Source organism: Hyperoodon ampullatus (genome assembly GCF_949752795.1).
Source record: "Hyperoodon ampullatus genome assembly, chromosome: 18".
NCBI lineage: Eukaryota > Metazoa > Chordata > Mammalia > Artiodactyla > Ziphiidae > Hyperoodon > Hyperoodon ampullatus.
Window position 1 is genome coordinate 27,237,022 of NC_136931.1, and position 27,027 is coordinate 27,264,048.

At 48.7% G+C, this 27,027-nt stretch overlaps 3 protein-coding genes across 19 annotated transcripts in view; 1 reads left to right on the forward strand and 2 right to left on the reverse strand.

Annotated features, from left to right (window-relative positions):
* The window catches only part of CNOT1 (CCR4-NOT transcription complex subunit 1), a gene marked incomplete at its 5' end in the record, with an annotated part of 76,242 nt that extends 65,812 nt beyond the window's left edge, over positions 1-10,430 (forward strand). For 4 of the 5 annotated variants that reach the window (XM_079723420.1, XM_079723421.1, XM_079723419.1 and 1 more), the window contains 8 exons: positions 72-189; positions 1,345-1,446; positions 4,174-4,347; positions 5,328-5,477; positions 6,159-6,339; positions 7,836-7,968; positions 9,776-9,910; positions 10,091-10,430. In XM_079723420.1, the coding sequence (XP_079579546.1) occupies positions 72-189; positions 1,345-1,446; positions 4,174-4,347; positions 5,328-5,477; positions 6,159-6,339; positions 7,836-7,968; positions 9,776-9,910; positions 10,091-10,169 (1,072 nt within the window). In that variant the 3' untranslated portion in view covers positions 10,170-10,430. The remainder of the gene's footprint in view (positions 1-71; positions 190-1,344; positions 1,447-4,173; positions 4,348-5,327; positions 5,478-6,158; positions 6,340-7,835; positions 7,969-9,775; positions 9,911-10,090) is intronic. The other variant, XM_079723423.1, reaches the window with a different exon arrangement.
* Positions 10,431-11,476: 1,046 nt separating this feature from the next.
* On the reverse strand, positions 11,477-16,044 carry SETD6 (SET domain containing 6, protein lysine methyltransferase; the record flags this gene model as incomplete). Its single annotated transcript, XM_079723658.1, has 9 exons — positions 11,477-12,407; positions 12,548-12,690; positions 12,840-13,020; positions 14,685-14,805; positions 14,933-15,127; positions 15,254-15,395; positions 15,475-15,619; positions 15,701-15,790; positions 16,018-16,044. 9 exons carry the CDS (start codon positions 16,042-16,044, stop codon positions 12,102-12,104), a joined length of 1,350 nt encoding a protein of 449 aa, XP_079579784.1. The 3' UTR covers positions 11,477-12,101.
* A 2,974-nt stretch (positions 16,045-19,018) lies between these two features.
* NDRG4 (NDRG family member 4) overlaps positions 19,019-27,027 on the reverse strand; it is a gene marked incomplete at both ends in the record, with an annotated part of 40,574 nt that continues 32,565 nt past the window's right edge. For 2 of the 13 annotated variants that reach the window (XM_079724292.1, XM_079724296.1), the window contains 14 exons: positions 19,019-19,173; positions 19,994-20,032; positions 21,382-21,433; positions 21,547-21,582; positions 21,761-21,808; positions 22,797-22,848; positions 22,939-22,995; positions 23,805-23,908; positions 24,324-24,380; positions 24,459-24,545; positions 25,678-25,738; positions 25,901-25,963; positions 26,051-26,171; positions 26,424-26,529. In XM_079724292.1, coding sequence (XP_079580418.1) covers positions 19,019-19,173; positions 19,994-20,032; positions 21,382-21,433; positions 21,547-21,582; positions 21,761-21,808; positions 22,797-22,848; positions 22,939-22,995; positions 23,805-23,908; positions 24,324-24,380; positions 24,459-24,545; positions 25,678-25,738; positions 25,901-25,963; positions 26,051-26,171; positions 26,424-26,529 — 1,038 coding nt within the window. Of the gene's footprint in view, positions 19,174-19,993; positions 20,033-21,381; positions 21,434-21,546; positions 21,583-21,760; positions 21,809-22,796; positions 22,849-22,938; positions 22,996-23,804; positions 23,909-24,323; positions 24,381-24,458; positions 24,546-25,677; positions 25,739-25,900; positions 25,964-26,050; positions 26,172-26,423; positions 26,584-27,027 lie in introns of all 13 variants that reach the window. The other 11 variants (XM_079724286.1, XM_079724294.1, XM_079724293.1 and 8 more) reach the window with 8 other exon arrangements.

Here is a 27,027-nt window from a genome sequence, read left to right on the forward strand (position 1 = left end):
AATTATATTCATGTATTTTTTTTTTAACCATATTTAAGCTTGTGCTTCTGACTAAGGTTTTCTTCTTTCAGCAACACATTCCACATCTTGAGGCCTACCAAAGCTCCTGGCTTTGTGTATGCTTGGCTTGAACTGATCTCCCATCGGATATTTATTGCAAGAATGCTGGCACATACGCCACAGCAGAAGGTGTGGCTGCAGTTTATCTCCTACAGATGACGACTGTAACTACCTGGGACTTATTAGCACTCTTAGTCATTCAGTAGTCATTGTACTTCTTTCAGGCTTAGTTGGGAGTTCTTATATTTAATGTGGAGTCAAGTCATGGAGAAAGGCTTAACAAGTACTTGACTGCCTCTGCCTGAAAGCCATTCCTCAATGATTAGGGTACTGCTTCTCTAAGTTGTTGTGAGTCACCTTATGTCAATCTCTTAAGGGATTTTCAAAAAAAGTTGAAACTTTAGAGCACCTCTGTAGAGAGCTATGTAAAACTCTGAGTAATGGAACTCAGAAACCTGCCAGTTTTACAGGTTCTCTAAATACTAAAGGCTCTCACATTCAGGGTTGAGGACCACTGGTCTCTACTGTATCTGAAAAATTAAGATCAAATTTGAGTAAAGAGTTTTTAGTCTTAACTGTGAGTAAACAACATGAGAAATTTCTCTCCCATCTTGCAGCTAAATGGCAAATGAGTACTCCAGGAAGTACCCTTGATTGCCCCTTCAGATCAGGAGACTATGTAACTACTGTGTGTTTAGTAAAAAAAGAAAGTGAAATAATCCTTAAATGGATTTCATTTTGTTTGACAAATAAGTGCATTCCAGGAGGAGGGAAAATATATTTAATAAAAACTACTCCAAAATGAACATAATTGGTATAATTGGGATATGGTGAGGAGGCCAAGTTTGGGTGAAAATAGAGGATTCATGTTGTAAATTGGATGAGGTTATTTGCCAGGAGTTGATGAATTGGGAGTGGGAAAATAAATTGAGATCCAGGACTTAAAATAAATTAAGAAAACAGACCCAAGTTTCTCAGTTGGCTACGTGTTTTGTGTTCTGTCTGAAAGTTCCTCCCCCTATTTAAAATGTTGCTACAGGCACAAGGACGTATATCCTGGAGTTTCTGGAGCCAGTTTGTTTCAAATATCATTTCCTATTATCTCCATAATTTTGCTTACTCCTTTCTTGAGCCAGTCAGTCTTTAAGAGAGGTGCTAATGTCCATATTCTCTAGCTATATGAAAAGATAATAAAGTCACAGCGTAGCTGCTTGGGCAACGTTTTTGGTGGCAGGACGACAGCTGACTGAGGATAATTATGACTCATACATTTCTTTCTTTCAGGGATGGCCTATGTATGCACAGCTACTGATTGATTTATTCAAATATTTAGCGCCTTTCCTTAGAAATGTGGAACTCACCAAACCTATGCAAATCCTCTACAAGGTAATTAATTTGGAGTTCTAAAATTAAAATAATTAAAACTTAACACTTAAAGCAGTTAAAAACACTTAAACACTTCAGCTGGGAATATGAGGTCTAATGTTTGTTTTTATCATTAAGCTTTATATATATATATAATTTATTTATTTTTGGCTGTGTTGGGTCTCCGTTGCTGCACGGGCTTTCCCTAGTTGTGTCAAGCAGGGGCTACTCTTCGTTGTGGTGCACGGGCTTCAGTAGTTGAGGCTCGTGGGCTGTAGAGCGCAGACTCCATGGTTGTGGCGCATGGGCTTAGTTGCTCTGCGGCATGTGGGATCTTCCCGGACCAGGGTTCAAACTCGTGTCCCCTGCATTGGCAGGCGGATTCTTAACCACTGCACCACCAGGGATGTCCCTATCATTAAGCTTTTAAAGTATAACATATATTCAGAAAAGTACAAAAATCAAACATATTTGCATAACCAGTACTTGATCATAAGGCATTCATATGTTCATATATGTGTATACCAGTTAACTCTTTCAGAGCACATTAGAATTACTGTTTCTCCCCATCCTTACCATACTTGAAATTGTTTTCCGTTTTAGTCATTTTGTCAGTTGTGCAGTAGGATCTCATTGTGGATTTAATTTGCATTTCCTTCATTTCTTAATGAGATTTTTGTGGCCATTTGGGTAGCCTCCTTTTGTGATGTTCTTCTTCCAGCCTTGTGCTCATATTCCTATTGGATTATCTGGGTTTTTCTTATTTATTTTAACAGGGATTCTTTATGTATTCTGGATGTAAGCCCTTTGTTGATGTATATTCAAACATCTACTCTTGTGGCTTGCTTTTTCACTCCGTTAAAAGTAATGTGTCTTTTGAGGGATAGAAGCTTTAAATTTAATGTAGTCAAAATTACCAGTTTTCTTCTTTTATTATATGTTGCTTTTTGTGTCTTGGGTAAGAAATCTTTGCCCATCTCAAATTGCATTCTGTTTTGCATGTGCCTGCCCTCTGCCCAAGAAGCCATTAATTCTGGCTTTTACATTTACACTTAAAAAGAAAACTTTATTTTTGTGAATAATGAGGTTCATTTCCTCCCCCTTCCTTACACTCTCCAGCCCAGTAAGTGTGGTAAGGTTTTTCAGCACCATTTTTAAAGTTCTTCATTTCATGTTCAATTGATTTGGCACCTGTATCAAAATAGTTGACTATGTATGTTTGGGTACCTCTCTAGTTGATCTGTTTATCTGTTCTTAGGGCAATATCAAACTGTCTTGATTGTAAGACTTACTGTAAAGCTAGTGTAATCAGGTAGAATAAGTCCTCTTCAGCTTTGCTCTCTTGTAACATTATTTTGGCTATTCTGTATCACTTGCAGTCCCATAAAAACTTTGTAATCAGCTTTTCTTCCAAAAACTTGCTGGGATTTAGATTGAGATTGCACTGAATATGTAGATCAGTTTTGAGAAAATAGACATCTTAATAATAATATTGAACCTTTCAATTCATGTATATCTCCATTTAGTTGTTAGGTCTTTAATTTTCCTCTGCAATGCTTTCCTTAGACATATTCCCAGATATTGATGTTTTTGTGGAATTGTATAATGTTTTTATAAATCTGTAGTTTTGTTTTGCAGATACCATTATCTGGTTAAGGAAATGCCCTTCTATTCATAATTTGCTGATAGTTTTTAAATCATTTAAATGGGTATTGAATTTTATTGGATGCTTTCTTGAATTCAGGATCATGTAATTTTTTTTTTTTTTTGGTCAATGTTTTAAATCCATTAATTTTCACATGCTCATGCTTAAACTGCCATTATATTCATTTGTGGATCATTTGGTTGTGATATATCACTGATTTCCATTTATATTATTTAGGATTTTTTTTTTAATTTTCATGTCACATTTTGGTATCAACATTATGCAATCTCATTGAAAGGGTTGGAAAATGGTCTCTCTTTTTCTATTAAGATTGTGAATAGTGTTCATTTTTCCTTAAATATTTGTAAGGATTTGCCAGTAAAGCCATCTAGGCCTAGTGTTTCTTTGCAGGAAGGGTTTTAGCAACATATTTAACTTCTTTATTATAAAGTACTATTCAGATTTTCTTTTTTTGTTTGGGCTTTGGTAAGTTGGATTTCAAGTAATTTGTGTACTTTATCTGAATTGTCAAATTTATTAGCATAAAATTGCTTAATACTCTCTTAAACTGTCTTTCACATCTGTAGGAATTATAGTGATGATACTTTTTCATTCCTGCTACTGGTATTGTGTTTTCTCTATCAGTCTTGGTAGGGTTTATCAGTTTTATTAATCTTTTCACAGAACCAACTTCTGGTCTAACTTTGATTTCCATTCTCCACCCCCATACTTCAAAAAATTTTAAACTGACTTCTGCTCTTTTTCTTCTACTTACTTTGGTTTTCATTAGCTGTCCTTTTTCTAATTTTTGAAGATAGAAGCTTATATCATCACTTTTATTTTTTGTTTTTGTCTGGCCTCTTCTAGCACATGCATCCAAGGTTATAAACTCTGGGTACCTAGTTTTTTCATGATTTCCAGATGTAGATATTTTGATAAATCACTTGTGATATTATTGCTAATGTTAATTAAAGCCTGCATACATATGATGCTTTTGCCTTTTTTTTTTTTACTTCAGTTAAATTCATAATAGTAAAAATGCTACTCCCATTTTCTTACTTAATGTAGAAACAGCCAATGTTTTTCTTGTTTTTAAAAAATAGGGCACTTTAAGAGTGCTGCTGGTTCTTTTGCATGATTTCCCTGAGTTCCTTTGTGATTACCATTATGGATTCTGTGACGTGATCCCACCTAATTGTATCCAGCTAAGAAATCTGATCCTGAGTGCCTTTCCAAGAAACATGAGGCTCCCAGACCCATTCACTCCTAATCTGAAGGTAAAGTTCTAAACAGTTCAAGGAAAAGCAAGTTATATCTTAGTATTTTAGTCCTTTCTCTAGTAAGTGGGGTATTTGCTGTCCCCAGCACACACACCTACAAGTTATTTGTTGGGTAAGGGTGCTCTTTGGGGGAAACTGTCATGTTATTAAGCCTGATAAAGTATGATACTGCTGCTGAATATTGATTCACAGTATTCGTCTAGTTGCTGTTTTCAGTTTTGATATTAAATTTAGCTATATTTACAGAACCTCAACCTAGGTATTGGGCCCGTCATTTGCTGGGTGGCCCCAGTGGCACAGAATTGCAGAATAGACACTTGTAATGTCATATTTCACAGGTGTTTTGGATTTGTGTACTTGTGTTTTGTTTAAATTATCAGAAGGAGAGAAGGGACTGTTTTAAAAATCATACCACCCTGACGTGGCTATTGTAATTTTTATGTATTTTTTTTACTCTTCTTTTCACATGCATTTTTTTTTAAAGTAGCAAGTACAGTGTCTTGTTCTGCTTGGAGCATCAATGTCTTGTTCTGCTTGGGGCATCTTTTCAAAGACTAGGGCTCTTGGTGAGCAAGGAATCTCATTCTGTACTCTTGTTTTGAAATCCAATTCCAGGAAAAACACAATTAGTGGTATCAACTAGACTTCTCTACAAAAGGTACCTATCATGCCTTATTTTAAGAATGAGAAAATAGTATAGAATGAGAGATTACTATCATTTTGTATATGGGTACCTTTAATTAGAAGAATCTATTTCTTCTAATTAAAGATGAGTAATAGCACTTTGCTGTACAGCAGAAATTAACACAACATTGTGCTGTACTTCAATAAAAATTTCTTTAAAAGATCGATTACTCTTCAAGATGTAAAGTGTATAACTTTAGAAAAACAATCCAACTACTTTCTAGCATAGATACAATTTGCTGTTAAGGCCTACAGATGCTTCTGATTATGATTCTTGTATTTGTTTGTGGCAGGTGGATATGTTGAGTGAAATTAACATTGCACCCCGGATTCTCACCAATTTTACTGGGGTGATGCCACCCCAGTTCAAAAAAGATTTGGATTCCTATCTTAAAACTCGATCACCTGTCACTTTTCTGTCTGATCTGCGGAGCAACCTACAGGTTAAGTGGTTTGACTTAAACTCTTGGTTGTGTCTTTCACTTTGTGTGCACAGTCCTATGCATGGTCTCTTGTAAGTTAGTCTTTTCAACCTGCTTTAAAGGTTTTAAAGCACATTGTCATTTTTAATGGTTGGATGAGATTAACTGGGTTATACATTTTACCAGTGACAAGCTATATAGCCTTGGAAGAGGCAGCCAGGGAATGGACTGGTTTTCTGAAAGAAAAGGTTGCTGATAATCCCCTACTCCAAGACTCTTCTAAGTAAATGGATTCTGGTTCGATTTGCTGTATACAAATTGATTGAGGCTGTATTATCTTTCCAGTCTTTCCATACCAAGAAACCACATGTTTTTCCCTCTCCAAATCTTTTTTATAAGTGAGATAGTGCATATTTTGACTTTATAAACTTTATTTTTGTGCTGGTAACTGTGTCAAAGCTTTGTTTTCCCAGGGGAAATCATATTTCTGTTGTTGACACAACTACCCTTGTGCAACTGTATTTGTTAAATAACCTCACAAATTCAAACAGATTTCTAAAATTTAAGTCACAGAGGATATTGGGAACAGTTCAGCTTTTCTATGAAAGGCATAAAAAGGGTTCTTAGAAATATTGGTGCCTAAATCCGATGCCTAAGTCCTCTGTGACAGTAAGTCAGGAGCTTTCTGTTTTGTTCATTTAGGTATCCAATGAGCCTGGTAACCGCTACAACCTCCAGCTCATTAATGCACTGGTGCTCTATGTAGGGACTCAGGCAATTGCACACATCCACAACAAGGGCAGTACACCTTCAATGAGCACGATCACCCACTCTGCTCACATGGACATCTTCCAGAACCTGGCTGTGGACTTGGACACTGAAGGTGAGTGAAGCCAGCCTAGTTCTCAGAGTCAAGTTTTGTGCACTTTTTGTCACAGTCTGGTCCCAAAAATACTTTACGCCACAATAGAGAATGTTCTGTCAGTATGGTTATGGGTCTGGCTGGTTATGAACAGAACTTCCCCTACCTGCTCTGCAAAAAAGTTCACAGTATAATCCTATTGTAGGTTGCATCTTGCTTGGTTGAACTACAAATTTTGGTGTTCTGTATAGTAGGTGGTGACCAACGATATAGTCCTGCTCAGCCTAACACGCATACACTTTAGGAGGATGCCTACTTCTTTAACTTGGCTATGGATTTTTGAGAGTCTAATTTTGAATATATACTATATTTGTAGGAGGGGGTTTGAGACAGCTTAAAATCAAGATTTAACACAAATGAATACCATTACGTCCAGAGCCCAACAAAAAAAGTGGATAGCCTTTAAGTAAGTGTTAAAGCTCACTGTGATGGCCTTACAAACCTCAGTAATATCAAGCAGAGGGAGACAACCAAATCCAATTAATACTTATTCCAATAAAGTTTAAACTAGCATTTCTCAAAGTATAGTCTGGGAACCCTTAGTGGATTATCCCCAAGACCCTTATAGAAGGGTCGTGAGGGACTTCCCTGGTGGTCCAGTGGGTAAGACTCCACTCTTCCAATGCGGGGGGCCCTGGTTTGATCCCGGGTTTGGGAACTAGATCCCGCGTGCATGCAGCAACTGAGGAGCCGGCATGCTGCAACTAAGACCTAGTGCAGCCAAAATAAATATATAATAAATAAATAAATAAATAAATATTTTTAAAAAAAGAAGGGCTATGGGGTTAAAACTATTTTAATAATAAAAAGACATTTGCTTTTTTTCACACTCATGTTGTCACAAGGGTACAGTGACGGTTTCCAGAGGCCACATGAAATAACCATACTGGAACAGATTGAACATAAGGGCAGAAATGAGAATCCAGCAGAATGTGAAACAGTGACACTCTTCTCTAAGTTTCTTGGGGGGAAGTACTTAAATTTTTTTTAACAGGTTATATTAATATGCAGTAGGTCTCTTACTTTTAAATAGACTAATTTTTTTAACTACATTTTTTTTCCTGCGGTACGCGGGCCTCTCACTGCCGTGGCCTCCCCCGTTGCGGAGCACAGGCTCCGGATGCGCAGGCCCAGTGGCCATGGCTCTCGGGCCCAGCTGCTCCACGGCACGTGGGATCCCCCCAGACTGGGGCACGAACCCGTGTCCCCTGCATCGGCAGGTGGACTCTCAACCACTGCGCCACCAGGGAAGCCCCTACAATTTTTTTAATGTGAAAAATAGTGAAATAAAACCCACAGAAATGAACTCTTGGGGCCCTGAGCACCGCTGGTTGAAACCAAAGGATAACTTGAGAACCTATATCAGAAATGCAAATCCAGCCAGTTAGAATGATTTGTCTTCTCACTTCGGCCTTTCAGAGCAAATTCTCGCTAAGCTGGGTTTTCTTAATATCTAGGTCGGTATCTCTTCTTGAATGCAATTGCAAATCAGCTGCGGTACCCAAATAGCCACACTCACTACTTCAGCTGCACCATGCTCTACCTTTTTGCAGAGGCCAACACTGAAGCTATCCAAGAACAGATCACAAGGTAAGAGAGAGGTCTGTTTTTCAGAGGGTTCTAAATGGAGCCTCTTCCCCTTTATTATTAATTCTGAGTGGTTTTTTCCCTATGCATTCCATGTTCACTGAGCATCTTAAATGTGTTAAATAGTTGTGAACGAAATGGGCATGGTTCTGCCCTCCTGATAATTATTCTGATGGATGCAAAAAAAATCACAAGTAGAGAATTACTAATCACTCCTGAAACAAAGTTTTCAACAAAAGGCACAGCATTTTGATAGACCAGGAGTTTTTCTCAGGTGGTGGTGTCAGCATATTTAACCAGTCCTGAAACACCCAGGCCTTTTAAAGGCCATGTTAAAGAACTTAGACTTGTCATTACTTCTGGGTTGGAAGGTTTTAAGCAGAGAAATAACAGGATCATACATGTGTTTTACTAACAATAGTTAGGAATCTGTTGCAGATTGCTTGGACTATGTACAGCATTGGAGATCAGGAAATGGGTACATCCTAGTGAGAAATATATACACAAACTTAAAAAACTGGACCAGACTTGTTAAACTTGCCCCTTCACCTAATAGTAGTTTCTGAGTATTAGTATTCCTTAGGTTTATATACTAAAAATTAACTAGTGTTTTATTATTAGATGGTAAAAGTCCTATTTTGTGGACTATATAAAGCTTTAGTGAACTTCCTCGAACTTAAATCTTTGTTCTTGTGCTTTATTACAATCCTTAGGGTAAATTTAGAAGTACAATCGGTTAGATCAGAGGATGTGAAGAATTATCCCAATTTACACATGTACTACTAGTAGTAAAGTTCTTATTTCCTATTTACTTTCATTGAGTATGTATTCTTTAAGTGATTATCTTCTCTCTGTCTTGTAATCTATTATCCTTTACCTTAACTTAGTCTTCTAGGCTCAGTAATGGGAAGAGGAGGGATTCAAACCCATGTTTGTTATGTAATTCTAGAATCTACCTGCATTTAACCATTCTATAGAAAAGACTTAAGGGAGGATGGTGTTAGGATGTTGATTATAAACATTTTGTTGGGGAGAGGATTTGAACCTCTGGGTGTAAAAGTTTAAGTTCTATGCAATTGCCGGACTCTGCCACCTCAACAAAGCCCTGGTCTTGGGCAGGTATGGTTTGCGCTTATTTATTAAGTTGAGATTAGATCATTAATTGTTTGAAGGCGCTTATTTAAAGTTGGCCTTACTCCTCTCGACCTTTCGTACTGGGAGAAATGTGTAATAATAGATAGAAACCGACCTGGATTACTCTGGTCTGAACTCAGATCACGTAGGACTTTAATCGCTGAACAAACGAACCCTTAATAGCGGTTACACCATTAGGATGTTCTGATCCAACATCGAGGTCGTAAACCCTATTGTCGATATGGACTGTAGAATAGGATTGCGCTGTTATCCCTAGGGTAACTTGTTCCGTTGATCAAAACTTTCGATCAATAAGTGATATATATGCTTTGGCTAGTAGGCCTAGGCTTTAATCACTTGGAGGATTTTTTTGTACTCCGAGGTCACCCCAACCGAAACTGTCAGCCCATATAAAACTTTGTTATCCCTTGGTGGTTTGGGTTTGTGATTTTTGGATTGATTAATTGAAGCTCCATAGGGTCTTCTCGTCTTATTTTGTTATCCCCACCTCTTCACGGGGAGGTCAATTTTAATCCACCTGCCTTTTGTAAAGCTAACAACTTTTGCATGTAGTGTAATAATCAGGGAAAAAGTGTTAGGAAAAAAGACAAATGGAGAAGTGGTCATGAATTTGTATGTTTCTCTGCATTGACTGACTTTTTCTTCCCTTCCCCAGGGTTCTTTTGGAACGGTTGATTGTAAATAGGCCACATCCTTGGGGTCTTCTTATTACCTTCATTGAGCTGATTAAAAATCCAGCGTTTAAGTTCTGGAACCACGAGTTTGTACACTGTGCCCCAGAAATTGAAAAGTGAGTTAAAAGTAATTTTTAAATTGTTACATTCTTAAGACAGAAGAATGAGAATCATTTGATGGCTCCCGCTTGGGTGGGTGATTAAGAAGGCCATAGTAACCAAAATTAGTAAGACGCAAGGTTTTCGTCAGACCTGAAGTTTTCTCACAAACTTGTTTAACTGTCGCCATTCTTCAGGTTATTCCAGTCTGTCGCACAGTGCTGCATGGGACAAAAGCAGGCTCAGCAAGTAATGGAAGGGACAGGTGCCAGTTAGATGGAACCACATCTCTGTTGTAAATTTGTCAGCCTGGAGGTCCCACTGTACCAAGTTCATAAACTGGCTGAAGATCCTTTCAGCGCTTCCTGACTTTTCCGGCCCTTTGGTCTCGGGTATCTGCCCCAATTACCGTTTGGGTCAGCTTCCTGTCTATGTGGACACGTTCCAAATTCAAATGCATTTTTTTGACTCCTGGCCAACATTTAGAAGATGCTGTGAATATCATTTTGAACTTGTGTAAATATATGAAAGAGAAAACCTTTGTCTGGAACTTCTTGGGTTTGTGCGAAATGTGTCCAAGGCAAGTAGATTAACTGGTGGTACCTACTTCCCAGCTTATAAATTGAAGAGGTTGCTGATGCCGTGCACTTGTTGGGGAGGTGGGCATAGCTCCATGTCATCTGACATTCCTGGTGTCCCAAAGAATAGCAGGAAAGCCAGTTTAAATACTATGTGACTTATTTTTTTAAATATGGATGGGGACCTTGAAAAATCACAAAGTTGTTAAAAAATGTGGATGTGTAGAATTTGGTATGCCAGGAAACATGGGAAGAGTTCACAATTGAGATCCCGTGGATTTTTATTTTGCCTCTTCCCCAAATCTAAAGCCGGCTGCTGGCAGAGCATCATTTTCTCTTTTCTGCTGGAGAATACATCCCCCTGGGCCCTGTGAGACACTTCTTTTTATAAAGGGAAGCCAAACCAGGCCTAAAGTTCCCCCATCTCTCTCCTGATAACTTGTAAACTGTGCGGAAAGGAACCAAATATTACGAATTGCCCTTCCCCATTATCCCAATGAATGGCCATACAGACTAAGCTGAACAACAAAGTCAAAAGGACCAATACAGCCCTTTTTGTAAGGATTTTGAATGTTTTGTAAATGTATTGGTCCATGTGTTGTATTTTGTAGCCTTCCTAGTTCCTGGGCTTTAGCTTCCCTACTTGTATGTGTATGCATACTGTAGTCAAACATTAAAGTCATGACACACACACACACGAGTCCACTGTGCCTTTCTCAGTAGCAGCCAGTGCTGGTGGTGAGGAGGAAAGTGGACCACCCAGCCTTCCCATTGGGGCCACTGGGGAACACCAACTTTTGCTGAATGGTAGGTTTTCCCACTACCAATTTGGCATCTTTAAACAAGGAAGTGATTTTTGTGTAGTGTTGTTTTCCAACAGTGAAAAATTATTGGAGCAGGTTTCTATAATTAATTTCAAAATGCCCATTTAAAAACATCCTTTACCCTCATGGTGTTTCCATATATATTTTTTAACATCTTTATTGGAGTATAATTGCTTTACAATGTTAGATATAATTTTTAAAAGAAAAGGAGTAGGTATATATTTAAAACTTACCTAATATATACCTTACCTTTCATGACTGTCAAGTTTTATGGCCAGAGAGGACAAAAAGGTTCAAGATTAAATAGTAGAAATCTTACATGGGGGACTTGAATGTCATTGGTGTCTTAAGCGTGAGTTGTGCCATCTAGGCTGCTTAAGGAATTTAAACAATTGCTCAAACAGGAAATAGTTGTTAAATAAGGGAAAGTGACTTGTTCAAAATAGACCTGGATTTAAACCAGGTCTACTTTCAAAGTCCATGTTATTAAATGCCAGACTACAACAAAATGTATCACTATCACATTTCTGCTAACTTTGGATCAAACTGAGAACCAAACAGCTATAAAACTTATTAGTGTTAATAACCATAAGCAGCAGTTCCCACATCTGCTGTTCCCAGTCCTTCAGCATGTGGCTCTTACCTTGGAATTAATCCTAGACAACAGTTTTGCTACTTTTCCTTTTGGTATTTCGTATTAAATGCAAAACAAAAGGTCCAAATTATCCTTCTTTTCAAGCATCAATGTGTACCAGCTTAGCAGAAAGTTCTTCTCCTGGACATTCCTTCAGGAAAAAGGGAACCTGCTAATTTGTCAGTTCCAACAATTGGTGTAAGATCATCTTCTGACCGTAACGAACCTGTAAGGCTTGCTGTTCCCTCCAGCTGAGTGTGGCGTAGACCTCCTTACTACTGAGTAAATCTTGCTCAGTTTTTAAGTCTGTGGCATAGGTTTGCAGGGTCAACAAAACACTGTCCCGAAGAAGCTGTCTCCATGATGCTTTGAGTTTGGGGATATTTGTGATTGTCAGGCTGTCCTCTTCCCTTTTATCATCTCCCCATCCATCCTGGTCTTTAAATTCTCTGAACTCCTCAGCAGGCATGCACAGTACCTAGAAGCAACCATGGGGCCCTTTACTTGCGTATTTCCAAAATGGATTTAGAGAAGCCAGCCTATCCTGACAGCATTTAAGTGTCCTCTCCATCCATGCCACCTTTCCTCGCACCTAGATCTAAAATTCTGAGCATTTACCTTGAGTGTCATGGCCAGTTCTTCTTCTGTCAGCACCTCCTCCCGCCCAATCACAAAGGCTCCCTCTTCCCCTACCATCTCCAGTTTGCATAAGAAATCCCAGCGTTCATACAGTAGGAGCCTTTCAGCTTCAACTTTTGTTCCTACAGACAGAAAGTACTGGTGTGAACGTCAGTCAGTATACCCAAGAGCTCATTTCTCCTTAGTCTACAAAAAGGGAGCAACTACTATTGGCAGAGCACCTGGGGCAGGGATGGAGACATACACCACTGTCCAAGGTTTAATCACTCACCCTGTAATGCTGCTTCACGAACCGTCACCATCTGAATGTCAGCCGTATCATCCGTGTTGTCAGGATACGGTTCAGCAAAACCATACATGTGAATCAACTGCCAGTTAGCCATTTGCCCATAAGTGTTGAAAATCTCATGGCCTTTAGGAATGGGCTGAGTGGCCACCATCCGAAGACAATTCTGGGGTGGAAGGGAGAAGCTGGGGCCAGGCCCTTCCCAGGCCAGCCTCATGAAGATTACTTCCCTCCTAGGAGGGTACAGTTCCCTCCAGCAGCTATAGTTCAGTGATGGGACTGACACTATACCTACCAACATTCTACCTTTAGTTCTTGTTAAGATCCTGTACTGTAGAATAAAAGTGGTGAGGCTTACAAAGGTCAAAGGTCATCCCAACGGTTTAGTAGGTAATCTCCACTCAGTCATCTCACAAACACTAAAAAAGTTGCTAGCTGGCTTCCCTGGTGGCGCAGTGGTTGAGAGTCCGCCTGACGATGCGGGGGACACGGGTTCGTGCCCCGGTCTGGGAAGATCCCGCGTGCTGCGGAGCGGCTGGGCCCGTGAGCCATGGCCACTGAGCCTGCGCGTCCGGAGCCTGTGCTCCGTGGTGGGAGAGGCCACAGCAGTGAGAGGCCCGCGTACAACAACAACAACAGCAACAACAAAAGTTGCTAGCTTTGGAGACTTCTCTGGTGGTCCAGTGGTTAAGAATCCGCCTTCCAATGCAGGGGACGCAGGTTCAATCCCTGGTGAGGGAACTAAGATCCCACATGCCACGGGGCAACTAAGCCCACACACCACAACTAGAGAGAAGCCTGTGCACAGCAACAAAGAGCCTGCGTGACACAACTAAGACCTGACACAACCAAAAAAAAAAGTTGCTAGCTTTACAAAAATGAAGAATTAGGGACTTCCCTGCAGTCCAGTGGTTAAGACTGCTGGGGCCCAGGTTCAATCCCTGGGCGGGGAACTAGGCTCTTCGCAGTGTGGCAAAAAATCAACAAAACCCAAAACACCCAGATCCAAGTAGGAACGGCAAATGGACACAAGCTTTTAAAAGTAATAGCCAGGGACTTCCCTGGTAGCACAGTGGTTAAGAATCTGCCTGCCAATGCAGGGGACACAGGTTCAATCCCTGGTCCAAGAAGATCCTACATGCCACGGAGCAACTAAGCCCAACTACTGAGCCTGCACTCTAGAGCCCGCGAGCCACAACTACTGAGCTCGTGTGCCTAGAGCCCGTCCTCCGCGATGAGACGCCCACACACCACAACGAACAGTAGCCTCCCGCATGCTGCAACTAGAGAAAGCCTGCATGCAGCAACAGACCCAACACAGCCCAAAATAAATTTATTTTAAAGAGCCATTTCCTAATTTTTAATTCCATAAACTTAGATCTTTTTTTTGCAACTTTCCACTTAGCAAATAGAATTGATACAAACACAGCCTTGGTATCATCTTAAACCGGTCTTAGGAACATCCCCTCTTGTGAAAAGTATTGACTATGGCTGTTCCAGATTGCTGTCCACAGGGCCTGGAAACAATCTTGGCTCACTGGCACTGCACAGACCAACCAACCTATAGAACCAAATCAGTGAGGGTGCAAGGTTTATCAGGATTAACCCCAGCTTTCTTAGAAGGTTTTGAGATGTTTCATGTTCAGGCGATTTCAGTGGAATACACAAAGTACACAGAAGAGGAGGTAATTCCACCTACACATTTTTAGTATGAGGAGAATGGAGCCTGTTTAGCTCAACTGCCAGGCCAGCATAAGTGACACACCGGTTTGAATCAAATGCCCAATCATCAATGCACATAAGAACAAGAACTGGGACAGATCCACTCACTGGAGAGTATTCTAGATTGGCATTGTGATTGGCTAAGTGGTTTAGTACGTCTGCAGCAGGCACCATCAAAGGGGAGTTTGGCTCCTTTTCATCATCCTCTTCCTCCAGTGGTTCCTGAAAGCTGCCACAGAGAGAACTTTGCTAAAGCCCAGTGCAGGGTGAGAGACGAGTGGGGTTCACTGTTCTTTCCCTTCTAGTCCCTCAATAGTTCTAAAAAAAGGGTCCTTTTTAAGGCTCCGCTCACTGACCTGTAGGCCATCACAAGAGCCACGAGCTGGCGGTAGAGTTCCAGAGAGCGAACCCTGGGGCTGAAAAGATCGGGGTGGGCTTCCATGAAGGGCAGCACGATGGAATAATACTCGCTGCGGATGCTGGCCAAATCCTTCTCCACGGCCTCGGGTACGCCGGTGCCCTGCAGCAATCGCCGGCGCTCCTCCTCTGGCCTGCAGTGACACCCCCACCCAGGTTCTTCACACCACCTCCCGGGACTAGCGCTTGGAACCCGTGTCCCAAGGGCAGGGCGGTTCGAGCCAGGCTACCTACGGTGCTGCCCCTCCTACGGCTCTCACCAGAACATGGGGTGCTCCAAACGGCCCAGCTCGGGCCACAGCGCAAAGTAGGGGCTCCAGGGCGAGGCCGGGGCCTGCAGCTCGTGCAGCAGCGCCAGCAGCAGTGGCACCCATCCCGACTGGCTCTGCAGCGCGCCTCGCTCTGATGGAGACAAAGAGGTTAGGGCCCCGGCCGGCCCCGCAGGCCCACCTCGGCGGCCCACCCTCGCCAGCGTGCCCACCTCGCTCTAGCAGGCCGCTGATTGAGCAGGTGTGCTGCGACAGGAGTGCGGCCCGCGGTACCGCGAACAGCAGCTCCCCGGGCTGCACGCTCTCCCGGGCCACCATGCCGTAGCCGGCCACCGTGCCCTGCCGGCTCACCGCCACCTGAGCAGGGAGAGCGGCCGGTCAGAGCTAGACCGCGCCCGCCTCCCCGCCGCGCCCGCCTCAACCCCGCCCCCCACTCACCTTGGGACTCAGCTCCAGTCCTACCCGCCGGCACCAGCTCAGGAAGCCGGCCACCGGGGCCGGGTCCTCGCTGCCCGCAAGCCCTGCCACCTGAGATAAGCAAGCGCAGTGGCGTTGCCACGCCCGGAAGAGCTCGCTGCGGGCGGAGAAGACGGCGGCGCGCGCGCGGAGAAAGGGCCGGGGTTGGGGGAGGGGATGTGGAGCACGGCAAACGACCCGCGGCAGGCCGCGCAGCCGCGTGCGGGGCGGCTCTGCGGACGGGGGAGCGGAGAGGCGCGGCGGAGAGGGGTGCGCCTGCGTCTGCCGCCACAACTCACCCGCCGGCGCTTCGCCTGGGTCGCCATGGTCCAAGGACGCGCAGCCCCGCGACTCCGCAGCCCCGCGCAGACGCTTCCGGCGTCCGGGGGCAGGCCTCTCAGGGGCGGGGCCTATGTTCCCGCCCCGGGACCACGTGACGTTCGTTTCGACTTCCACGCGGAAGACGAGTGGGGGTTTGCACCTGGTCGTACAACCCCTGCTGAGAACATCCTTGAGGCCGGGTCTCCCCACTTGGGTTTAGAAAATGTGCCGCCGGGTGCAGGAAGATGTGTCCCCTTGCCGCCTTGAGCCTGGTCTGAGCCAGGTACAACCCTTCCCAGTCTTGGTCTGTGACAGCTGAAACCCCTGGGGGTAGGAGTCCGGTTGAAGTGCAAAATCCCATTTCTGGATGAGAAGGGAAGGCCTCGCGGGAGGCCGGCTGGGAGCGCAACTAGAGCAGTTTGTGCAAGTGTTTCGGAGTGGTGTGGTCAGGGCTCCCAGAACTATTGATAGAATAGACCCGCTCAGTTTTTCATCTTCTGCGTAGCACATGGAGGGGCTTATTTTTATTTACTTGCTTCTTTAGTTGCTGACACACAGCAGGAACTCAATATCTATTTATTGGGTAAATGGCTGAGTAAATGAATCAGAAATGGTGGTTAAACATGGGGAAATAGCATGCCGTTAAATTTAAGAAAATGAGGCAGGGAATATAGAGGTTACAGGTCTGGGTTTTGAAGTCAAATACTGTCAAGGCCACCTCCCAGCTTGGCCTCTTATTAGGGCAAATTCAGTTTCCTCAACTGTGAAACTAAGATAATTAGTATCTACCCTATGGAATTAATGTAAGGATTGGTAAGATAATGTGACAAGATATGGAAATACAGAGATAGATGGAAACGCCTGTCTTCACTCTGAACCGTCAACCCCACCTAAACCCAAGAAGCACCAGCCTCACCAGCTTAAACATTCTGTCTCTTCCAAAGCTTCTCATGATGGGCATGGCATCACCATACTCAAATTCTTCTTAGTTTCTTTATTAGTTTTTCAGCACAGTTAACTCTCTATGTTGACAAGGGTTTTTGTTTTACATTTTGTCATCTCAAAGTCTCATGACATCAGGCACCAGAATACACAAAAGTAGGCTCTTCACTTTGTACAGAGAAGAAAATAACAAATTCCATTAATAGTTCACTTTGACCAAAGAAGACACAACCTCCGATGGAAAGCCACACGCCAGAGTACCCAATATACATATATATATAATGTATAGATATTTATAGATCTCATCTGAAAGAACACGGAAAAAAAATCCAAGATTCACAGCGCTATCTACAGTAAGAGGGATTAATTCTACCAGCTTTTCAAACAGTCACATTCTATATTCAAAGGAAGCACGTGAGTGAATAGACCTAACAGACTAACACTCCACTGGGCTCTGTAATGGCTTAAGATGACAGAAGGGGGTGATGTGTGCCGAGGAAATGTGGATGCAGGTGTCCCCTCAGCCCCACACACACCCACCCACCCTCCACAGCCCTGCATTTTTCATTGCTCTCTCCTCTTCTCTTTTTTACTCATTTGGGGGCTTGTGGCAACTGATTTAGGCTCAGAGACAAATGGCTTCTGGTTCTTGGGCCAGGAGATTCTACCCAGTAAGGTGGATGAACAGGAAGTATATGGCACAGCCCTGGGCTTCAGCTGGCTGGAAGGGGCTGGGGTATGTGGGGAGCCTTTCTCCTCTGCCTGGCCCTTGTTCACTTCAGGAAATGTCACCTCCCACCCCAGGACCCAGCAAGCCCCAGCCTGAGCCTACTCCAACTGGCTAGGATGGTGATTTGGGACTGCCAAGTCCTGCTATCTTGGGCCAGTTTTCTCCAAATGAACTCTCTCAGTGATGCCTACGTGAAACTTTGGCATAGCTTGACTAGAACTCTCCCTAGAAATGTTTCCAGTGGCCTTGGCCATGCTGCTGCTGATTAAGTTGTCCTCCATGGAACCTAGGGGTGAAAAGGGGGTCTCTGGGGGAACTCTATAGGAACTCTGAGCCACCACTGCCTGCTGGCTTCCAAAGGCAGTCACCACGAAGTTCTCAGAGGCGTACCCAACACTCAAAGGCTATCCCAGCCTTTAACCTCAGCCCTAGTCAGCTCCCTAGAGGCAGAGGACCAGGTGACTTTCTGCCTCAGCAACGGGACAGGGCCAGGAGGCGGCAGACTGTGGGCTGGAAGGGACAGTCTGTGGGGTTCCTGCCCTCAAGGTCCTCTGTGTTCTGTCTTCCTTGGGCAGAGAAACCCCTTTCAGCCCCTACCTGCCTGGCCCTACAGCACCAGGCCCACCCAGAGAGCACCAGGAAAACTGCTGTCTGGTAGAAGCGCCCCCTTGTGGCTACTGTTCAGATGATTGTCACGGGTGCTAAAATCAGAAACAGATGTGCTTGATGGTGGGGCTCGGGGGTGGGAAAGGGGCCTGCAGAGCTTCAGGGCTCCTGCCTCTGAGTGCTCCCTGCTGCTGTCTCCTGGTTCTCATGCCAGTGCCTGAGCTGGACCCTGTGTTCCTGCTGTCCCAGCACCTACCACCTCAAAACCCCATCCCACCTTCAAACCTGCCTGCCTGAGGGAGTCAACCCATGCTTTCTTTAATCCAGGATATTATCCTGGATCCTGGCCAGAGAAGGACTCAAAGTCTTCCCTTAGCTAATCTCCTTCTTCCCTGGAGCCCTGCCCTGACCGTGCCTGGGCCTTGGGGAACTGGAAGAGAGGGTCTAAGTCAGCCAAGTCAACGAGGTGAGGGAGGGGGTGGGGTAGGGAAGGAGTGAGCCCCTCAAACCACCTGGAGACTGTTCCACTGCAGCATCTAGGACGGATCCCCTCATCTTTTTAAACGAAAGAAAAGTAACCCCATTTCCTCCCCTTCGCCCTCGCAAAAATAAACTAAAGGGGAAATGAGCTGCGCAAGGATGGCAGTGGGACGTCGGTGCAGGTTGGGGGGCAGGTGAGCATCTTCGTGGGACCAAGGGCTTCAACAGGACACCTCCATGGTGTGGTTGACCTGGCCCAGCCCCTCACTGCTCTCTGAGTGGGTGCAGGCCTGCGGGCGGCTGCCATCCACCGAGCTGGCGCTGGTGAGGGACGAGGTTCGCGAGCGGGCGAGACGAGTCATGCTGGCCGAGGGCACTGCAGACAGAGAGGGCACCGGGGGTGAGGACCAGCAGGCGGGGCCGGGCACAGGCAGGCGGGAGAAGGATTTACACAAGCAAAGCGGCCAGCGAGACCCGTTCTTCCGACAAAGGCATGGAGGCTCATCCCAAGCCAGGGCTCTACATTTGCTCTGTCAAGCCCCAGGCATGCAACGCCAGCGACAAGGAGTGAGCCAAAGGGGCGGTGGCGGGGGCGGCCACAGAGGCCCGCAGGACCCTCCTCACAAGAGCTGGCCAGAGCTGTGGCCAAAATGGGGTGGCAGCTGACCGGGTGTCCGTGAGCTGGGGCAAGGAGGGGACGTTATTTCCAGCTCTGCCTCCCTCAAGAGGATGATGGGGCACGGGAATGAGACCAGTTCTGTCAAGAAGGGCAGGTGTGACGGCCCCAGACTGCCCTAAATCCTGTCCCTGCCCTTATCCAGAGTTTCACAAGCGAGACTTTCATGGAGCAAATTCTACCTTCCTGACCTCAGCTAGCCACCTGTCCAGCTCAGGCACGGCTTGCCCCTGACCCCAAGGCCGACACCTCTGAGAAGTTCTGGTTCCAACTGCCAGAGTTCTGGAAGCCACGGGGCCCATAGCAACCTAGAAGCAAGGCTGATCTAAAAACCCAGCCAATCTGGAGCCCTAAATGGGACAGAGCCCACGGAAGAGCAGGACACAGGAAGTTCCCACGGCAAGATGCGGCCTGGCTGCAGCACTGCACGGAGGAAGGAGCTGGGGCTCCTGGGGTGGCGGCGGGGGTGGGGGAGGCAGGACGGGGGCGGTCATGCATTAGGGAGGGGGTGCGGGGCTACCTGCTCCTCCACTCAGCCTTCGGTCCTTCAAGTATGCAACTAAGAGAGAAGACAGAGCCAGAGGGGCAGGGTTGGGGAGACAGGACACGGGTGGAGAGGAGGTCCGGCGAGGTGAGGGCGTCGGGATGGGTCAGAGAGGAGAGGGAGGCACAGAGCAGGCTGGGGGCAGGGCCGGAGCCTCAGGAAGCCCCCTCCTGCCCACCCACCGAAGCAGCGGCCACAGAAGGAACCACAGCACTGACTGATGTCAGTCTGGCCCTAGGAGTCGGGAGAGCAGGGTGGGGTGCTCGTCTCACCCCCCGATTCTCCAGCCTGGGCTGCGGCACTGGGGGTTCACGCCCACAAAGCCTTTAAGGCCTATAACCTAGTGCCAGCACCCTCTCCATACTGCTGGGGCTCACTCTCCCCGTGGACAGAATGCGGGAGGCCCGTAGGACCTCCCAGATCCTTCCCAGCTCTTGGGCTGCCTGGTGGTATTTGTCCCGGGGCCCTGAGAACGGGTCCCAGCCCCGTGACAAGTACCGCTCACCCACCCGTCCCAGCAGTGTCTGCCAGGCACTTCCTGGGCTCAGCGCCCAGCCTCGGAGCCCCTGCTGGGTCTCACTGTGGGTCTCGGCCTCTTGCTGCCCTACTTCTCCACAGACAGGCTGGCAGGGGCCCCCGGTCCCCTGGGGGCGGGGGGTGGAGACCCCCCAGCCTTCCCCCACAGGCCTGTCCTCCCCAGAAGGCACAAGCTCCAGAGGCTGAGGTCTGGGGCGCAGAAAAATTCGGGCAGAGGAAGTTTGCTTCCAGGAGGAGAGCCAGGCGCAAAGGGGAGATGGAAGGAACTCAGGAGATACACGTGTGTCACCAAGGGGGCATGTGCACTGGTGGCGCTCACGAGCAGTGTCTCACCCCCCACGAGGGGAAGGCAGGGAGCCAGTTCCACCCCTCTTTCCTCGGGGTCTTCAGATATACCACCCCCAGTTTGGCTGCCTTCGGCTCTCCTAACACCCAGATGGCCTCACATGCCTTCCCCAGTCCCCAGGCTCCAAGTCCACTCCTCTGATGCCCCTGGTACCACCCGGCATCTTCTCAGCCCTCCTCAGGTGTTGTAGGCCCAGCAGGTGCTGGGTGGGGTGGGTGACCCACCTCTAGGCAGGCTTCCCCGGCAGGACTCAGCCCCGGGCCGTGCTCCCCAGAGCTGGGAGAAGAGTCCCCCACCGCAAAAGGCCCAGCCCTGTCAGGAGAACAGTGCCCCAAAGCCTCCCCAAGGGCAGGGCCTGGCCTGGGACAATCAAATTACAGCCTAGGTGGAGATGCCCTAGAGGCCCCCAGGCACAGCATCAGCCCCAACTTGCTGCCTGCCCCCCAGTCTCTAGGGCAGGGCCGGGTGGAGGTATACTTACTGTAGCCCATGCCTTGCAGGAAGTATTTGAAGGCTTCAGTCAGCTTCCCGGGCTGCAGGACGAGGGACAGGTACATGCTTTGTTCGGCTGCCTGGGATTCAGGGAGAGGGGAGCGTCCCCAACCCCTGGCCAGGTAAGGCATGGAGAGAGGGCCAAGAGTCTCACCTGTGTGACCTGGGGGAGCCCCCCGGAATCTGCCATCTGCAGGGGAGAGAGGCGGGTGAGCTGAGCAGGGGCCCCCTCACACCACACCCTGCCTGTCCCTGGCGCACCTGGACAGGCTCCCCTGACCAGACACACCGTCCTGCTCCCGCCTTGGCTGGGACCCCAGGCAGGCCCCTCCCTGTGGCTGGGCCCAGGGTGGGGAGGAGGGCCTCACCTTCAGGAAGGTCGTGGTGGTTGGATCCAGTTTGGAGTTGCACTCGACCTGGGGACAAGGAACGGGCTTCAGCAGAGTGAGGCGCCCGAGGGCTATCAGGCATCCCCCCCGCCCCAGATGCTAAGGGAGGGTCTATCCCCAGAGCTGCAAGGCTCTACAGGTTGAGGGAGGGAGTGCAGGGGGCAGACATAGGCACCTTGGCAAGGCCAAGGCCCTGGGAATCAGGAAGCAGCCCCCTGAGGGCCTGAGACCCTCTACTGCACTCACAACTGCTGCTGGGCTGGGGGCAGGGGCTGGGCACCGGCCTCACAGCGAGCCAGGGCCACCTTGGCGGGGGAGGCTGGGAAAGCACAAGGCACCCCAGAAGTCGGGCGTCAGAGGTGAGGGAGGGCCGAGGGTCAGCAGGAGACTCTGAAGCCCTGACCCTGCCCGGGTCGGGATGGCAGGCACAGCCCACAGCACTGCTCCCCGAAGCCCTCAGGCACACGGAGGGTGTCGTAGTTTGGGTGCACACTGGGGGCTTCCCTGGGCACTCCTGGACTCCTGACCCTCTGGGGGGACATGAAACACCCCGGGCTGCCTGCTCTCAGAGTTCCAACAGGAGAGGTGACACATGATCCCCAAACGTAATGGATGCATGTGATGGTCAAAGGGGGACCATTGCTGTGCTTATGAATTGCTTATTTCATAACAAATGAATCCAATTTTAGAGAAAAGAGAGATCTTAGTCTCTGGGCCTAAAATGGGTGGAGAGTGCGGAGGGGCTGCCGTGCTGCAGGGAGGGGTAGGGCGGGGTAATCAGGTGGCCCCAGGCCCCTCCTGTCTCCTGTCTCCAGGCCTCCCTCACCTGAAGGATGGGGGCTGTCTCAGGCACTGGTGCCTGGCAAGATGGTGGGGAAGTGGGATGAGAAGCCCACCATCCGGCGCCCCCCGGAGGCCTCCCGGGGCAGGGTCAGGAATTGGCCCCGTTGGCCAGGAGCCAGTGACCCCTTTGCCCCTGCCACCCACTGGCACCAGGGCACAACCCCTCACTCACCACCCCCTCCTCGGCAGGTGCATTATCCCCGACCACCAGCATCACAGGGCAGCTGCAGACACAGAGGACAAGGGCTGTCTGGCCTGGGCACCGGAGAGGGGGCTACAAAGGCCTGGCAGGCTGGAGGGGGCAGGGCACTCACCGGAGCGTCTTGGCGTTGGGCACTGTTCCGGGCCGGTTAATGTCCAGGTCTCTGCGGCTGCAGGGAGAGGCAGAGGTGGGCATCCCAGGCCTGGATCCCGGGGCGGAGCGTCGGGGAATGTCCCCAAGCGTGACACTGCCGTAGTTCAACCCCATCCCTCCACATGGCAATTATGGCCCAACATCCCTGGAGGTGCTGGGCTGGCCCCAGATTTGGGGCTTACGCTCTGGTGTCTCAACGGTGCGACAAAGCCTCACACATGCCATTGGTAAAATGGGGAGACAGAGACCTACTCTGCATAAGTAGGGGCCTGAGGGCTCCCATCATGTGACTTTTCCGGGACCCCCCCCGAGTCATGCCAGGTGGGCCCTCACATTTGGCTCTCATTACGGGCTGTGCTCCACCACCTGTGCTGGGAGTCCCGCGCCTTAGAGGCAGGCAGGCCGGGGCTTCCCTCCTTCTCCAGTGTTTCTCCAGCACCATGCACACAGCAGGCGTTCAGTAAATATTTGTAGGAGAAAGAGAAGGAGGTGCAGGCCAGCGGGGGGCCCTGGCTACTCCCCTGCACGGCAACCCCTAAGGGGCTCCAAGGAGCACTTAATCCAACCTCCTCTCAACCTACGGATGTCAGCACTGAGGCTCAGGGCAGTGGGGGCAGCGGGTGGCGCCCACCTCCCCCGCTGCTCCCGCTGGCAACGCCCAAGGGAGGGGGAGGTCACCCCTCTCGGAGGCTCATCAGTCCACTCATCTATGAACTGGGAGAGTGTGTTGCCAGCCGTGGGCAGCTGTACCGGGGAGGGGGGGTCCCCCAACAGCGTGAGCGCTCCCGTCCCGGTGCCGCCAGCTGGGACCCGAGCCGCCCACACCTGTTGTACATGTTCCAGAAGAGCTGCAGGTTGGCCTGGTTCACCACGTTCCCGATCTGCTGCCGGTAGCTCTGCACCAACTCTGTGTTGCTCACCAGCTCCTCCTGGGCCCCGGGGACGGGGGATGAGCGCATGCGCGGCAGGGCGGCGTGGAGCCACAGACGGGGACTGGCTCAGAGCGGGCATCTCTGGCCGGAGCGACCCCTGCCCCAGCCCCAGTGGTGGGGAGGGAGGGAGCGGGGAAGGGTGTGTGGGGGAGCCCACGGCCTTGAGAGGGGAGAGGGCCCCGCCCCATCTGTCTCCCCAGTCCGCTCGGGTGCTGCAGTCTCGCGGCTGATCCCGGGGTAGGGGTGAGGCATGTCTGATGCCCCATCACCCCGCCACCCTCTTCCTCCTGCCCGGGCGGAAGTGGGGGGCAGAAACCCCGGGTACCCCCCGCTAGGGGGCAGAACCAGGCCCTCGGGAGAGTCCCAACCCGGCCGCTCCGGTTTCTGCGTGAGGACGGCCCCGCCCCCTTACCTGCCTGAAGAGGTGGGAGAGCACCGTGTCGGGTAAAGTGCTGGTCAGGCTGGAGAGCTGCGGGCCGAGGCGGAGCCAGTGTGAGGGACGCCCCGCCCCGCCCCACCCCGCCCCTTCCAGACGGACCGCGCTCACCTTGGTGGCCGCCCAGTCGATCCAGCCTTTGCCGTTGGGGTCGATGTTTATCAGCACCAGCCCCTCCACCAGGTCGGGGAAGATGAGCTGCCGGGACAGGGAGACAGGGCTTGGGGGGCGGGGCAGGGTGCAGGGAGCCCCCGTCTTCCCACCTGGAAAACGGACTGTAAAATTCTGGCCCTGCCCGTCTCACAGGCGGTTGCTAGGATCTGAAGAGAAGGCCGCGCTCTGTAAGGGCTTCAAGGTACCACTGATAACCAAGTGCCTTCAGCTGGGAACTTGCCTGGGGTGGGGGCCCTGCCCATCCTCCTCCCCACCTGGAACCTTTCAAAACCCTTTTATTTGGAATCTATGCCTATATCACTGTTTTTCAGCCCCTTTAATATACCTTTGAAGAGGCTACTGTTGCAACACTAAGGATTAAACATCTTCAATGAAATATTTTGTTTCTTTGCTTTCATAGAAAAAACCCTAGTGATATTAAGAAACTGACCTTTCCAAAGCCTGTTTTGTGTTAGACATTGTAAAAGAGATTCGAGTTTTCTGTTCGACTGTCTGCCTGTGTTTAGGGGAAAACGGTGATATATATACAATACCGAGGTCATGTCAAGGTTGTCTTCTGGGGTGGCTGGGAATAGTTGACAATTAACAAAGTGGTTAAGTACTGCAGTGGAAATTAGAGTTGAAAATTCTTAGTCAGTTTTTTTGTTTTATTTTTATTTTTTTGAAGAAAGAAATACTTTGAATCCTAAAAATTAAGTTTTTGCTTTTAGAGATGGAAAGCTTGTGAGCTCTTACCCGACATGATGTTTCTGGAACCTTTCTTTAAACCTCGCAAACTTAACATAAGTGTAATTTTAGATTAAAAAATGATTCATGTTTAAGTATTACCCTAATTAGTGAATGAGTGATTAGGATAATCCTTATTTAGTGGCCGGAGTAATTAGTTGTATAGTTTGTTGCTAAGAGAAAGTTTGGTTTTGGATAATGGTTGAAGCAACTTATGGCACATAGTGTTTTAAGGAATTGTATAGAAAAAGTAACCTTTTTTTTTTTTTTAAGTTCATTTCCTTGGAGGAAAAAAAGAAAAAAGGACTTTCCTAAGTGAAGAGGAAGCAGGGGGAGGAGGAAAGGAAGAGAGGAAGGAAAGTTCCTGTGGGGTTGCCCCTGGGAGAGACCAGTCCTGGGATTAGTTACGGGGGCGGGTGGAGAGACTCACTGCAAACTTGGCCAGCACGTAGGCTCCGGCTCCCACGCCAATGCCAATCACGTACTTGAACCTGATAGAGAGCATGGCTGGTCACTCTAGGGGTCTCCCATGATTGCCATCCACAGCAGACCCACCCATAGCCCTCAGCGCTCAGCTGGAGCCTGCTGGCTCTGTGGAGATGGTGGGCGCCCCCTGGCCCCCAGCACAGGGGCAGGGCTGAGCGAGGACTCACCCGAAGTGCTGCACCACACTGGGGAGCATGGCGGCTAGCTGCTCCATGGAGGGGAACTGGTACCTGCAGGCAGAGCAGGAGGTCAGGCCCAGCGCAGCCAGGGGTACAGGGCTGCGGAAAGCTGGGGGGTGGGTCGCTCCGGGTACCTACCCCTGAGGAAACTGCGAGGCCCCCACCTGCTGACCGGGGGCATCCACGTGACACACCACGAAGTGCTTGGTGATCTCCTGCATGTCCTCAAAGTTGAAGAAGGTATTGAAACACAGCTTGTCTGCAAAGACAAAGCTCTCAGCTGTGGCTGAGCCGGGAGAGGCGGGGAGGGAGGCCCATGGATGCTGAAAGGGAGGTCGAGGCAGAGGTGATCAGCCTCATGGTTCAGCGGGGAAACCGAGACCCAAATGGCTCGGGGCACAGAGCTAAGCGTGAGTGGGGATCTACGGGGCTCTGTGGGGAGGGAGGGGGGCCTCACTGTTCCGGGAGATTGGAGGCAGTGGAGGGCCAAACGACGCTGAGGCGCACTTACGGTTGAGACCCACGTCATGGTAGGTGAGGATGGCCGGGCGGTTCCCCTTGGGGGAGCCCCGGATCACCACGTGCAGAAGGCCATAAGGCGTCTCGATGTCGTGCTCCTGGAGGGGAGAGACAGCGCTGGACACTCCGGGCAGCCCCCACTCCTGGCTTTTCTGGGAGATGATGCTGTGGGGCAGCCTGGGGGCTGCTGGGCCTCTGGCGGGACTTTCACCCACATAGGGTGGGGCGTCCCCTTCTCACCACCCCCAGCCACCCCCAGAGAGGACAGACCAGAGGGAGCACCCCTTCCCAAGGCTGCTCAGCACAGGGGCAACGTGTACTGGTCTGCACGTGAAAGTTCTGGTCTCCTCTGCAAACCAGCCAGTGGGACGAGCTGCCACTGCCCAGGCTCAGGCCCTGCTGCACTCAGGCTTCCAGGGTCCAGTGAAGCCCATTTTCCCCCATCTCACTGAAGTCCCTCCAGGACAGCTCTGCCATCCCCACTGAGTCCCGCCCTAATCATGTTCCCCCTCGACTCAGAAGCCTTCAAAAGGGCCGCAGCTCCTGAAGGGGACTGGCCTCAACAGCTCGCCTAGAATCCACGGCAAAGACCCCTT